At 47.4% G+C, this 15,333-nt stretch overlaps 1 protein-coding gene across 5 annotated transcripts in view; it reads right to left on the minus strand.

The window, feature by feature from the left end:
- MED18 (mediator complex subunit 18) overlaps positions 1 to 4,942 on the minus strand; it is a gene marked incomplete at its 3' end in the record, with an annotated part of 110,404 nt that extends 105,462 nt beyond the window's left edge. For 2 of the 5 annotated variants that reach the window (XM_084787478.1, XM_084787475.1), the window contains exons 1-2: positions 4,766 to 4,941; positions 3,376 to 3,567 (exon numbers count right to left, since the gene is read on the minus strand). In XM_084787478.1, the coding sequence (XP_084643604.1) occupies positions 3,376 to 3,448 (73 nt within the window). In that variant the 5' untranslated portion in view covers positions 3,449 to 3,567; positions 4,766 to 4,941. Of the gene's footprint in view, positions 1 to 3,375; positions 3,568 to 4,048; positions 4,518 to 4,765 lie in introns of those variants that run through there. The other 3 variants (XM_084787476.1, XM_084787477.1, XM_084787482.1) reach the window with 3 other exon arrangements.
- Between the last annotated feature and the right edge of the window lie 10,391 nt (positions 4,943 to 15,333).

Genomic DNA, 15,333 nt, shown 5'->3' on the forward strand with positions numbered 1-15,333 from the left:
TCAGGAGGTAGCTCTCGGCCTCTGCTCCAGCACCTGCCTGCCACCTTATTCCTCACCACGATGATCATGAACCGCCCCTCCGAACCTGTAGGCAAGGCCCCAATGTGCTTACTTTCTAAGAGCTGCCTTGGTCATGGTGTCAAGCAATAATACAACTAAGGGTGCGACTAAGACACACCCTTGGGCTGGAGAGATGGCTCAGTGGTTAAGAGCACCGCCTGCTCTTCCAGAGGTCCTGAGTTCAATTCCTAGAAACCACATGGTGGCTCACAATTATCTGTAATGTGATCTGATGCCCTCTGTTGCAGATAAAGCACTCATATACAGTAAATAAATAAATCTTTAAAAAAAAAAGACACACCCTTACCCTCCCAGCTGTCTCAATGGCCTACAGCCAGTTTTCTTTCTTTTTTTCTCTTAAAAAAATTTATCTTTTGTGTAGCTTTGGCTGTCCTGGACCTCCCTCTATAGACCAGCTAGCCTTGGACTCAGAGATCCACCTGCCTCTGCTGGGACCAAAGGCGTGCGCCACCACGCCCAGCTTCTTTCCATATTGTTCCATAAAAGGAAGAATTTCATTTCCTGGAAATAAATCATTATAGCCAGGTGTTGATCAGTGGCAGAGGATTGAGCAAAGCACCAAAACAGATGAGGGTGGATGCAAGGTGGGAGAGTTCTAATGCACAAGGCTATAGGTGCAATTTCTAGCACTACAAAAATAAAATAAAATTAAATTAAATAACAAAACAGAGCCAGGCATGATGGTGCATGCCTTTAATTCCAGCACTCGGGAGGCAGAGGCAGGCAGACTGTTGCTGAGTTCGAGGCCAGCCTAGTCTACAAAGTGTGTCCAGGACAGCCAGGGCTACACAAAGAAATCCTGTCTTGAAAAAAACAAAATGAGCCAGGCATGGTGGTGGATTCCTTTAATCACAGCACTCAGGAGGCAGAGGCAGGGGGATCACTGTGAGTTCGAGGCCAGCCTGGTCTACAAAGCAAATCCAGGACAGCCAAGGCTACACAGAGAAACCGTCTCGAAAAACCAACCAAAACAAAAAACCAAAAAGCCAAACTCTACCACCACCAAAACAGTATCGTTCTATTTAGCCAGGCATGATGGCGCTCAGGAGGCAGAGGCAGCAAAACCACTGGAACGTCAAGGACTGCAAATGGCTTAGTGCTCAAGTGTTTGAACTGCTCTTGCAGGAGACCAGGGTTCAGTTCCACACACAAGTGGCTTCCAACTGCCCAACTCAAATGCCAAGGATCCCACACCTCCAGCCTCACACGCATGCACACACACCCTGATACACACACAGACACCCTGACACACACACCACACATACACACATACCCTGACACACATGCACACACCACACACACACATACATGCACGCATAATTAAAAATGATTTTTTAAATCTAAACACACAAACACACACAAACCCTGACCCCAAAATAAGTAAGAAGAGAAAAGACAATTGTTCAACCCTTAAAATTAAATGTTTGTTCAGGAACATTTTGGGGGGGCCAATGAGAAGAGGTGCTTGCTTGCTGCCTAGCTAACAACCTAGGTAGCCACATAATGAAGGGCAAGAACCAATTCCCACATGCATGTTCTCTGACCTCTACAGGTATGTTGTGGCATGCATGAGGCTCCTCTCAAACAAAAATTTAACAATAAATAAATAAATAAAATTAAAGACCGCTCAAATGGTTCATCAGGTAAGACACTTTCTGCTAACCCTGAGGACTTGAGTTTGGTTCCCAGGATCCTCACGGCAGTAGAAAAATGACCAGATGGGCACACACACACTTCAAAAACAATGTCTTAATGTTTAAATTTGTCCACTGATTGTGTCCTGTGATCTCCTAAAATCAGCACTCAGTCTCTGAGTCTTGTGTTATCACTGGGCCTTCACCTCTGTCTTCTGGTCTCTAGGACAGAGCTAATAAAAATAAAAAATAACCTGCGCTGATACAAGATTCAAGTAAAGCCAGAAATGAAGGCGCTCTCCTCTGATGCTAGTACCAGGAGGCAGAGGCAGGTGGATGTCTGTGAGTTTGAGGCTAGCCTGGTCTACAGAGTGAGTCCAGGATAGCCAGGGCTACACACAGAAACCCTGTCTGGAAAACAGACAAACACAGAGTAGAAATTCAGAAACATGAACGCAACAGTGTCTGTAATCCTAGCAAATAGAGAGGGAGTCCACAGCAGGAACACACAGTGGTCAGGGCCTGCCTGGGCTATACTGCAAATTCAAGACCGGCCTAAATGAGATGCTCTCAAAATGATTAAAAGGGGCTATAATGTAGCTCAGTGGCAGCTCACTTGCCTTGCATGCTCAAGGCCATAGGTTCAACACTCAAAACAAAAACCTCAGACCCCCAAAATCTTTTTTTTTTTTTTATTAAAAGGCAGGGTCTTACCTAATGTGGTTTAGGAGTGCAGCACTCACAGTGTAGCCCAGGTTAGCCTTGATTCACAGCAATTCTCATGTCACTCCATCCCAACTCTTGGGACTGCAGGCATGAACTACCACAGAGAGTTTATCGTAACTTTTGTTTTTGTTTTTCGAGACAGGGTTTCTCTGCGTAGTCTTGGCTGTCCTGGACTCACTCTGTAGACCAGGCTGGCCTCGAACTCACAGAGATCCGCCTACCTCTGCCTCCCAAGTGCTGGCATTAAAGGCGTGCACCATCACCGCCCGGCCTGAGACCTTGTTTCCCAAAAACAATATAAATTAATTCTGATAAGGACACAAACTCTGTCAAGGCCAACAGTGCTAGAGGAAATAACCCAGGCACAGAACCGGTCACCTCACTTACATGAGGCACTAACCCATCAGTAGGGGACACAAAGTGAGAAGGGAATTAGTGAGGGCCAGGAGAGAGGGGGAATTGGTGTTTAATGAATACAGAGTTTTAATTTTTCAAGATGAAAGAAAATAAATGAAGCCCAGCAGTGGTGGCACACACCTTTAATCCTAGTGCACTGAGTTCGAGGCCAGCCTGGTCTACGGAGGGAGTTCTAGGACAGCCAGGGCTACAAAGAGAAACCCTGTCTAGAGAAACCAAAAAGGAAGGAGGGAGGGAGAGAGAGAGAGAGAGAGAGAGAGAGAGAGAGAGAGAGAGAGAGAGAGAATAGCCAAGTGTTGCACACACCTGTGACCCCAGGCACTTGAGGCCACCTCGGTCTACATGTGAGTTTCTGGACACTGAGCCACCTTCCCACCCATCCCCTTTTAATCATAATGACTTACCGCATGACAGGAACCATGAAGCTGCCTCTACGTCATCTCTACCTACTCTGACCAGAAAAAAAACAAAAAACGAAAAACAAAACCCGAAAACTTGGTAAGGCAGGCTCACTTACCCTGCAGGAGGTACTCCATCATGTTGATGGTGCCCCCGATGACAGGCATCATGGTGACTGGTGGTGCCTCCATGATGCTTCCTTCTAGCTAGGTTCCAATCGGGTAAGTCCGGGATCCACCTGGAAGAGTCTCACTTGTCCATACACTGGGGCGGAGAAGGTGTGGCCCAGCGGATCTGCAGTGGCACAGGCCTTGAAGTGAAGATTCATAACGTTGAACATTTGCTTAAACGGTCAGTTCCCAGAACGGATGACACAGCAACAAAAGAGCTCTGGCCTCGGTGACACCGCAAAACTATCTAGTCTCAAGGTCGGAGCTTTGTAAGAGTTTTCTATGTAATCTTGAGGCAGCTGTGCAACCTCTTACTCTGGAACCTACTGTCCTTTTTAAAAGACCAGGGCATTAGCCAGGTGTGGTGGGGCGCACGCCTTTAATCCCAGCACTTGGGGGACAGAGGCAGGTGGATCTCTGTGAGTTCGAGGCCAGCCTGGACTACAAAGCGAGTCCAAGACAGTCAAGGCTACACAGAGAAACCCTGTCTCGAAAAGCAAAAAACAAAAACAAAACAAAAAGACCAGGGCATTTAACCACACAGCTCCCCTCTCCCCACAAGCTATGTGGCTCAAATTAATCTACCGACATACAACTAAGTTTTTCAAAGGTGAAAATCACCTTGGACTACAGAGAGGCTTCGTTTCTTTTTTTGGTTCTTCGAGACAGGGTTTCTATGTGTAACTGCTCTGGCTGTCCTGGAACTCGCTCTGTAGACCAGGCTGGCCTCGAAATCATGGAGATCCGCCTGTCTCCGTCTCCCAAGCGTTGGGATTAAAGGCGGCGTGCGCCACCACCTCCCGGCTTGAGGCTCCGTTTCTAAATATAAAGAAATAAAAGCCGGCCGTGTTGGGAATACATCCGTAATGCCAGCACTCGGGAGCAAGAGTTAGGAAAACGGCTACAAGTTTGGGGCCAGAATGGTCTATACAGCAAATCCCGGCCAACTAGGACACCACAGTGTGACCCTCTCAAAAACCCCAAAAGATCCGAAAGTGATCTAAGCGGTATACGGAGGTCGTGAGGCATCTTGGCCCCAGGGCATACTGGAGATCAGACCAGAACTGGATTCTGCCTTTCTGAAAACGCCTTTCTTTCTTTTTTATTATTATTATTATTATTATTATTATTATTATTATTATTATTATTATTATTATTATTAGTTTCTGGCTTTTTGAGACAGGGTCTCTGTGTGTAGCCTTGGCTGTCCTGGACTTGATTTGTAGACCAGGCTAGCCTCGCTGAAAACGCCTTTTCAAACGAGTCCGGCGGGAAAGATGAAGTTAAAATGATTGAGCCGTCCCTCCCACGCGGGATCCGGGACACGTGCACACTTACTCTAGTAACCCGCCGCCGTTCACGCAACAGAACCCTGCAAGGGTAGACTTAAATCCACTCATGCGCTCCCGCAATCTGCACCCCCCAAAACGCACAGACCCCGCCAGAGGAGATCCAGTCAAACAGCCAAACAGACTCCCTCCCGCACTTCCGGTAGGAAGCTGACGGACAGGAAGTCTCTACACTGCAGCCCCTGGAAGTACGGGTGCCGAGAGAGCAAGGAACGCGACCGCCTTCTGGCACCGGAGTGCAAGCGCGCATGTGTTCAATGCGGCGCTGCGGCTCGTGCAATGGGGTCCTATTCTAGAGTGGTGCGCTCTGTTAACTGCAGAGCTTTACGTCATAGGACGTCTCTAGGATAAGTTTTCCAGCTTCGGTGACCTGGATGGTTTGATCAGATCTCTTGAAACTGATTGGATACAATATTTAAATCTTGAAGTCAGCCACTGGGGGGAGCGAGGAGGGAAAGAATGAAAAAGAAGGTATGTTATAAATTTGAAGTACTAAGCGCAGTATAGACCTCAGCAGTAACAATTAGTAGTTTGTGTGCTTTTAAGGGCCTGGAGCGACAACCCAGTGCTGTCCACTGGGCACACTGCAAGGCCCAGTGCAAGGCCACAAGTTTAATACGAAACAACAGCAAACTCGTTCAATTGACTGTGCATACTATGATTTTAAATACGCGGGACCAGGCACAGTCCGAATCTGAGAACCTCAGGAGGCTGCGGTAAGGATCTCTCCAGCGGAGCCATTCAAGGTTTAAATAACACTGTGAGACATTTCAAAAACTAAATAAGAGCTAGAGCGATGGCTCGGCGGTTTAGAGCGCTTGCTGCTCTCGCAGAGGTCCCCAACACCCCACAGAGTGGCTAACAACCATGTGCAATTCCCCTTCCAAGAGATCCAGTCTCTCTTCTGACCTCCTCGGGCGCTGCCTCCATGTGCCACACGTACACACATGCTTGCAAAAACACTCATAACGCATAAGATATAAATAAATTAAATAAGGGCTGGGTAGACGCCTAAGCAGTTAAGAGCATTCGCTGCTTTTGCAGACCACTTGGGTTCAGTCACCGTCACCCACGTCAGGTGACTCACAACCACCTGTAACTGTAGTTCCAAGGGATCTGACACCCTCATCTACCATCCATGGGCACCTATAGAGGACATGTGTGGTACACATACATACATTCAGGCGCATACATACATATACATTAAATAAGTAAGTAAATAATAAATGAAGATTTTAGACTCAACAAGTATTCGTTGAACTCTGTTCCTAAGGCCAAACACACATGGGATAGAGTAAAATGAACCCCCCTTAATCCTTCAGGAACCCCCCCCCTTAATACCCACCCCCAAAGGTCAAAACTACCTTTGGGCAAGGAGACGTAGTTCGCAGTCAGTCTGGGCAGCCTGTATCGGCTCAGATCCCCGTCCTGCTAACTGGCATATAAAAGCTGCTTGCTTTTCTGCCAGTTTGCTCTTCTTTCTGCTCTTGCCCCATGGCCCTGACTGTTTGGTTTCCCATAAGTCTTTTCTTCTACTCATGGAGTAGTGGTCTAGTTCGGTAGGTTATCTGTGCCGTCACTCATAGCGTTCATTTGGGATGATAATTTAAGACAACATCAAGAAGTTGAGTATTTAACATTAAGAAAAATTCCGGATACGCCGGGCATGGTGGCGCACGCCTTTAATCCCAGCACTCAGGAGGCAGAGGCAGGGGGATCGCTGTGAGTTCAAGGCCAGCTTGGTCTACAAAGTAAGTCCAGGACAGCCAAGGCTAACAGAGAGAAGCCCTGTCTTATAAAACCAGAGAGAGAGAGAGAGAGAGAGAGAGAGAGAGAGAGAGAGAGAGAATAGAAAAATGCTGGGTGCAGGTCCACAAGCCTATAATCCCAGCACTCCAGGAGGTAGATGCAGCAGGATCTTTATGAGTTCGAGGCCAGCCTGGTCTACAGAGTTCCAGGACAGCCTGGAGAAACTCTGTCTCAAAAAAACAAAGAGACAGAGGTGACAGAGAGATAGACAGAGACTGTTGAGTGCTTAGCCACGAATGGGGTGTCCATAATACCTCCTCCAAAGCTCAGAGATCATCATAGAAGAGGCCTGAGGAAGGGGAGGTGGCGTTGGTGTCAAACGCTGACTTCCGGGCATGATGTGGCCAGGGGCCTTTTGAACTCCCAAGTAATTGTGCTTACTTGGAGCTGCTTAAGATTGGGCCCACCCCTGTCAGAAAGGAGGGAGAGGCTTGGGGAGGGGAGCCCCACCCATCCCTGAAGACTTAGAGGCAATTAATGTTTAATTGGGGAAGGAGAGACATTTGCTTCAGTGCTGGAAGCTACGGTACAGTGCACATCCTCCTGTAAGAGCAAGCCTAGTGAAATGCATTGGGGAAAACCAACATGGAAGGAGAGAGGGAGACTGCTTGGGAGGGGTCGGGGCGTGAGTGGAACTGGGGGGGGAGGGGCTAGAGAGATTAGTAGGGTAGGTGTTTGGCCCGACCAAAACACATTCTGTACACTTATAGAAATGTCTTATGAAACCTGTTATTATGTATAATTAATACATGCTAGTTAAAACAAAACAAAACAATAAAAGGCTGCCAAGATGTCGTAGTGGGTAAAAAATGTCTGCCACCAAGCCTGATAAGTTGCATTGGCTGTCAGGGACCCAACTGTCGGAATGAGAGATTCCCCAGAAGCTGTCTTCTGACTTCCATAGGTATGCTGTGGCACATGTGTCACTTAAAAGGCATAATAAGCAGGGCGTCGTGGCGCATACCTTTAAATTCCAGCATTTAGGAGGCAAAGGCAGCCAGATCTCTGCAGCTTACATGGCCTACGTGATCAGACTCTATCCCCCACCCCTGAAATATAAAAGCCATCATCAAAGGGCGGTGGGGGGAATTGGTACCAATCTTGACCAGCAAATGTTAAGTCCTGGTTTGAATCCAGGGTGATGCACACGAGGCAAGAAGATTAGGAGTTGAACCTCACTTGAGTCCGGCTCAACATACATAAGACCCAGCGTCTCTGGGGAATTTTTTTTTTTTTTTGACACACTAAAGACCAAATGTAAGGCGTCATGCATTTGAGACGAGTATTTTACCACTAACTAAACCATAACTCCTGCCCTGAGACTCTGTCCAAATGGAAAAGAAAAGGTGGAGGAAGAAGAGGAGGAGAAGGAAAAGGAGGAAGAAGAAAAGCAGGTTTAATGACTAGCCAGTGGAGGGAGGAGAGAGAAGATAAAGTCAGAATTGTCTAGATCTCTGCCTGTGTGGCTGAAGCCATGGTAGAGTTTTTTTTTTTTTTTCATTTCTTTTTTCTCCCACAAGATCAGGCAAATGATAAGCACTCTGTGTGGCCACGATCAGAGGAGGCCTTCTTTGCCCACATGGATGCTAACTTCAGACTAGAATGTTGCCGGGTGGGGGTGGCACACCCCCTTAATCCTAGCACTCTGGAAGCAGAGGCAGGTGGATCTCTGTAAATTCAAGGCCAGCCTGGTCTATAAAGTGAGTTCAGGACAGCCAAGGCTACACAGAGAAATGCTGTCTCGAAAAAGCAAAAACCAAACCAAACCAAACCAAACCAAACCAAACCCAGAATAGAATGCCCAGTGGTTTGTATGGATCACTTGAGACAACAAGCTATTTATTAAAGTTTAAATACATTTAAAATTTGAAAGAGGAACAAGAACTGAGCATGATGGTGTGCACTTGTAATCCTAGCACTTGGAGGGGAGAGGGAGAGAGACAGAGAGAGAGAGAGGGAGGGAGGGAGGGAGGGAGGGAGGGAGGGAAGGAGAGGCCACACTGCAAGCAAATGTCTGAGCTCACATTTAAATGCAGTTCTCTGTGCTGCCAAGTCTGTTCCTATCTCTGTGAGAGTAAAAGGCAGGCCATTAAATGCTGATATGATCTGCCCACATCCCTTTACCTCTCTGACCAGGAACTGCGAAGCGTCCCCATCTGTGCCTCTCACTCCAGCCACGCAATTCTCCATGCTCTAAGTTCCGCGTGTCCAGGATGCTCCTGTTCAGCTGCTTCTGCAGCTGGAGTCTGACTGAAAGCTTCGCCCAGCCTCCCAACTGTGGCATTCATTCCCTCACTTTGTTTTTTGTTTGTTTGTTAATTTTTTTTTTTTCCGAGACAGGGTTTCTCTGTGTAGTTTCCCTAGCTATTCTGGAACTCACTTTGTAGACCAGGCTGGCCTCTAACTCAGAGATCTGCCTGCCTCTGCCTCTCCAGCGCTGGGACTAAAGATGTGTGTCACTGTGACCAGCTGTCATTCTCTCTCACTTTCTATTTCCCTGCAAATCTTTTTTTGTTTTTGTTTTTCGAGACAGGGTTTCTCTGTGGCGCCTTGGCTGTTCTAGACTCACTTTGTAGATCAAGCTGGCCTCAAACTCACAGCGATCAGCCAGACTCTGCCTCCCGAGTGCTGGGATTAAAGGTGTGCACCACCACACCTGGTGCAAATCTTTTTTATTATTCATGCGCGTGCATGAGCGTGTGTGTGTGTGTGTGTGTGTGTGTGTGTGTGTGTGTGTATGATTAAATGGGGGTGTATATGTATTTGTGCCAGAGTACCTGTGGAAGTCAGAGGTCAATTACAATTATTGTTACTCAAGAGCCCCTTGCCTTGTTTTTGCTTGTTTGTTTGTTTTGTTTTGTTTTTTAAAGATTCTTTATTATGTATATAATGTTCTGCCTGCACATGCATCTGCAGGCCAGAAGAGGGCACCATATCTCATTATAGATGGTTGTGAGCCACCATGTGGTTGCTAGGAATTGAACTCAGGACCTTTGGAAGAGCCGGAGACGCTCTTAACCTCTGAGCCTTCTCTCCAGCCCTGCTTGTTTGTTTCTGAGCAGGGCTCGCTCATTTGTCCCAGAGCTCAAGCAGGCTAGACCCCCTGACTGGCCAGCACGATCCAGAGAGCCACTGTCTCTGCCTCCTCCCCTAAACAGAAATGGATACAAGGGTGCCACCATGGTCCTCTTTCTCATGTGGGATCCAGGGATCAAACTCTGATCTTTATGCTTGCAGGGCCAGCACTTTGCTGACTGTCTCCTCAGTCTCCCAAATCCTCCTGCTCTTTTAGAGCTGTTTTCTCTGGCCACCTGTTTCCATTTGTAATCCAAGCCAGATGTGATTGGGCTAGTATATATACCCGTAAGGCCAGTTACTCAGGAAGCTGAGTCAGGAGGCTGGAGGAACACCAGCAGGTGGAGATCAGCTGGTAGCGTAAAAATTCTCCACTTCAAACAATACTCCGTACAAATAAGGGGTTGGTTAGATGCTTTGGCAGGTAAAAGAGGATCGCCTGAGGACCGGAGTATGGTCCTGATCACATGGTGGGGAGAGAGAACTAGCTCCCAAAAGTTGGCCTGTGGTGGACCCTGTGCACCCACACACACAAACACCATACACACCCAACACTCAATTAAATTAAAAATTATACCACAGGGGCTGGAGAGATGGCTCAGCAGTTAAAAGCACCAAATTCTCTTCCAGAGGCCCCAGGTTCACTTCCCAGCACCCACCTCACAATTTACAACTGTCGGTAACCCCCAAGATCCGACACTCTCACACAGGCAGACATGATGAAGGCAAAACACTAATGCACATAAAATAAAAATAAATAAATTAAAAAAAAAAAAAGGCTGGGCATGGGTGGTGCAGCACACCTTTAATCCCAGCACTCCGGAGGCAGAGGCAGGCGGATCGCTTTGAGTTCAAGGCCAGTCAGGTCAAGACAAAGTGAAACCAGGACAGTCAGGGAAACCCTGTCTCGAAAAACCAAGATAAATAAAAAAAAGAGACAGGAGGTCTGCCAGCTCTAGGCTAGCCTGACCACATAATGAGATCCTGTCGCAATTCAATAACGGGTTATATTGTACTTTGGTGATAGATTAGGTGCCTAACCAATAAAGTCTCAGGGGCTAGCAGATTGTGGTGTCCCATGTCTTTAATCCCAGCAAAGAGGTTCAGGAGTTCTAGGTCATCCTTGTTTACACATTGAGTTCAAAGCCACCCTGGACTACAGAAGTCCTTATATACCTCCCCAGCCCCACCAAAGGAGGTTTTAAAAAAAAAAAAAGAATAAGCAAGAGAAATGCCTCTAAATACATGTGTCTGTGTGCTCATTATAAGTGGAAGCCTAGTAAACAGGGACTCAAATGCACGTTAGATAGCCCAGCGTGATGGCGCACACCTTTAATCCCAGCACTCGGGAGGCAGAGGCAGGCAGGTCTCTGTGAGTTCGAAGCCAGCCTGGTCTACAGAGTGAGTCCAGGACAGATAAGAGTACACAGAGAAACCCTGTCTCAAAAGAAGAAAAAAAAAAAAGCATGTTAGAATTGAGAAAAGAAGCTGGACTTTATCAAGTTGTTCTCCACAAAGATGTAGCCTTGGGGCTGGAGAGATGGCTCGGAGGTTAAGAGCACTGCCTGTTCTTCCAAAGGTCCTGAGTTCAATTCCCAGCAACCACATGGTGGCTCACAACCATCCATATTGAGATCTGGTGCCCTCTTCTGGAGCACAGGCGCACATGCAGGCAGAACACTGTACACTTAGTAAATAAATAAATCTTAAAAAAAAAAAATGTAGCCATAGTCACTCTGCACCTTTGGACTAGTTTTTTTGTTTTGTTTTTTGTTTGTTTTGTTTGTTTCCTGCTTTGAGAACGGCAGCATGGCTTTTAATAGTAGCCACCAACAGTAAACACCCAGTGACAGATAAATACTGCTGTCCGTGGTTGAGAACTTTGGCTTGTGGGAAGACAGGAAGACCTGCCAGGTGGTTTTGTGCCTAGCGCTCCTTCCTGCCTGAGTGCTGACTCTAGAGTTTATCTTCTGTCACCACCACCCCCTTGGGTGACAGGCAGCATGAATCATTTCATCTGGGGCGGGGGTGGCTTAGAAAATTTGCTGCCTGAAGGTAACTGCCGTATTTATTTGTTCTTTTCCATTCAGCCAACCCACCCAGCTGCAGGTTGACCAGGGGTTAAGCCGCCTCCAGAGGACAGCTATAATGGTTAATGTATTACGCAGGTCCGTAAAAGATTAAAGATCAGCTCTTGCTTTAGCTGAACCTGTAACTGTCTGTTTGGGCCGTCCCCCTACCCGTGCTGTCTGGGGGGAAGTCGGCCTTGTTTTCTGTCTGAGGATAATTAACCCACTGGGGCTCAGAGTTCCTGGATGGAGGCTTTCTGAGGTAGCACCCTTTAGGGAGCGAGCACCTATTGGGTACCAGGCTCTAGGGTAAATATTTTCTGTCAATCTCTCTCTCTCTCTCTCTCTCTCTCTCTCTCTCTCTCTCTCTCTCTCTCTCTCTCTCTCTCGTTTATTTATTCCATTTACCAGCCCTCTGAGGCAGGTGGGGGTCTCACAGTTTGCCATGGGTTTCTGGTCCTCACTTTACCATTAAACCCTTCCTCGGGCCAGGCATGTATATCAGCAACCTGACGCTTTTCTCTGTATAGTGCAGAAGTACGGGCTTGGAAGAGGTCTGTAGCCGGGCGTGGTGGCGCACACCTTTAATCCCAGCACTCGGGAGTCAGAGGCAAGCAGATCGCTGTGAGTTCGAGGCCAGCTGGGCTACAAAGTGAGTCTAGGACAAGCAAGGCTAACACAGAGAGACTCTGTCTCAAAAAGAAAAAGAAAAGAAAAAAGGCTGTAAAGAAGGAAGAAACATTGGTTGCAAAGCTCCGTGGTTGAGTGTGTGTGAGGCCCTGGGCTCTAGCCTGTACCACAGTGTTTGCTGCCTACTATAGTGGTGCAGGTTTATGAACCTACTACAGGACTACAGGAGAATGAAGCAGGAGAATCAAGAGTTTAAGGGGGCTGAGACATGGCTGGACAGTCAATAGCATGCACTGGTTTTTACAAAGGAACTGCGTTCAGTTCAAAACACCAGATCAGACAGTCACGGTTGCCTGTAACTCCAGCTCCAGCGGGAGTGGTCCTTGGGCCTCCTTGGGCCCTGTGCTAACAGGAGTACATGTGCACACACACAAACACAGTATAAAAAATAATTTTTTTGCCGGGTGTGGTGGCGCACACCTTTAATCCCAGCACTCGGGAGGCAGAGGCAGGTGGATCACTGTGAGTTCCAGACCAGCCAGGTCTACAAAGTGAGTCCAGGACAGCCAAGGCTACACAGAGAAACCCTGTCTCAAAAAAAAAAAATAAATAAAACAAAGAAACAAAAATAATAATAATTATAATTTTTTTTGCCAGGTGTGGTGGCACATGCCTGCAATCTGGGAGGCAGAGGCAGGTGGATCTCTGTGAGTCAAGCCCAGCCTGGTTTACAAAGCAAATCCAGGACTGCCAAGGCTACACAGAGAAACCTTGTCTTGAAAAACAAAAACAAAAACATTTTTTAAAGAAAATTAAGACTTAGACTGGAGATGTAGATAGGTCAGTTGATAGAGTACAAGGGCTCTGGGTCACTCTCCAGCACCGCATGTAAATAAAATCAAACATGGCGCAACTAACTGGAGACTACACAGGCATCAGGCACTCAAGAAGTGCACATACAAGTGCAAGCAAAACACTCATACACAAAAAATAAAATAAATAAGAGATAAGTGCCCACCTGAGTAGTGACAGGGTGAGTTCAAGGCCAGCTTAGATAACTTAATTTGGCCTTTTTCTGAAAAAGTGAAAAAAAATGAAACTACAGGGGCTAATGGGATCACTTAGAGGTCAAGAGCGGGTTGCAGCACAAGCTGAGGATCCGGGTTCAAATCCCCAACTCAGCACTATAACCCCAGTGCTGCAGGGTCTCTAGCCTAGCTCCAGTTTCATTGTGAGATCTTGTGTGACAGCAGTAAAGCAGAGGTGATAGAGCAAGGTCCGGGACATTCTTTTGTTTTGTTTTGTTTTGTTTTTCGGTCAGGGAGGAAGAAAAGGGGGAGGGTTTCAAGACAGAGTTTCTCTGTGTAGCCTTGGCTGTCTTGAGCTCACTTTGTAGGCTGTCCTCAAACTCACAGTGATCCACCTGCCTCTGCCTCCCAAGTGCTGGGATTAAAGGCATGCGCCACCGTGCCTGGCCTCCATAACATTCTCTGGCCTCTGCTAGCCTATAGGCACGCGCACACGCGTGTGCACACACACACACACACACACAAAACACACACACACACACACAACCCCACCCCCCTCACACACACACACTTGCTTTTCTAAACTTTTGTTTTTATTTTGCAACTCTGTGAACTCTGTGTCTGGGGTGTCTGTGCCTGGGTCAATCCCAGTGCCCTTGGAGTCTATAGGAGGGTTTAAGGTCCCATGGAGCTGGAATTACAGGAGATGGTGAGCCCTCCAAGTGTGAGCTGAGAAAAAACTCAGATCTTCTGGAAGAGCATAAAGAACTCGTGGAATTCATGCTGTTAAAAAAATATATATATATGGGCTGGAGAGATGGCTCCGCAGTTAAGAGCACTGACTGCTCTTTCAGAGGTCATGAGTTCAATTCTCAGCAACCACATGGTGGCTCACAACCATCTATAATGTGATCTGATGCCCTCTTCTGGCATGCAGGTGTACATGCAGGCAGAACACTGTATACATAATAAATAAATAAATCTTAAAAATAAAATAAAATAGGCTGGGTGGTGGTGGCACAAGCCTTTAATCCCAGCACTTGGGAGGCAGAGGCAGGCAGAGCCTGGTCTACAAAGCCAGTCCAGGACAGCCAAGGCTACACAGAGAAACCCTGTCTCTAAAAAAAAAAAAAACAAAAAATAAAATAAAATAAAGAACTCTTAACCTTTAAACTATCTCTCCTGCCATTTAACCTAATTCTTGAGAGAGATGGTGGGGAGGGGTGGGGGTGGGGGTGTTAGTCAGCAGGAGTGAGGCTCTGGGTTCAATCCCCCGGCAGTGCACAGCAAAACAGAAGCAAATTGCGGGAAAGCCCCACTGGGAGGCAGAGAGGAGTGAGTGGAGGGGGAGGGGAGGGGAATGCTCAGAGACTCCATATGGCTACAGAAATCTTGGGAAAATCCCGCTAGAGGCCAAGGCTGTTAGGGACGAGACTTGGGGCTGATTGCATCGCCACCTTGGTGAATGGGGCCTCCCAGCCACTAGCTAGGTAGTAAGAAACCACACAAAGGCACACATCGGCGTTTGTAGGCGGAGACATCGGAGAAGATTCAGGTCCCCGTTTCTGGAACTCTGGCAGGAAGATAACAACCCGGAATAAGTGTGATAAAAGAGATGTGCACAGCATCCCTCAGCGCTCCACCGGCGCTCCATCCTGTACCGTCAGGACCAGCAGAGGGGAGAGCGACAAAGACAAGATGCCAGCTGATGGAAAGGAAACCCCGTGTGACACACCTGGCATGCGGTGTCACCATTCTTGCCACCCTAATAGTCCAGGTGCAGACATGGCTCAGTAGGAACTGTCAAAACAAAAACAAAAACAAAAACAAAAATGAGCTACAGTTAGGTGCAGTGGCGCACGCCTATAATCCTAGCGCTCTGGAAGGCCAGCCTGGTCTACAGAGTGAGTTCCAGGGCAGCCAAGGCTACACAGAGAAACCCTGTC

The sequence above is a fragment of the Acomys minous genome, assembly GCF_964271855.1.
Source record: "Acomys minous genome assembly, chromosome: 6".
Taxonomy (NCBI): Eukaryota; Metazoa; Chordata; class Mammalia; order Rodentia; family Muridae; genus Acomys; species Acomys minous.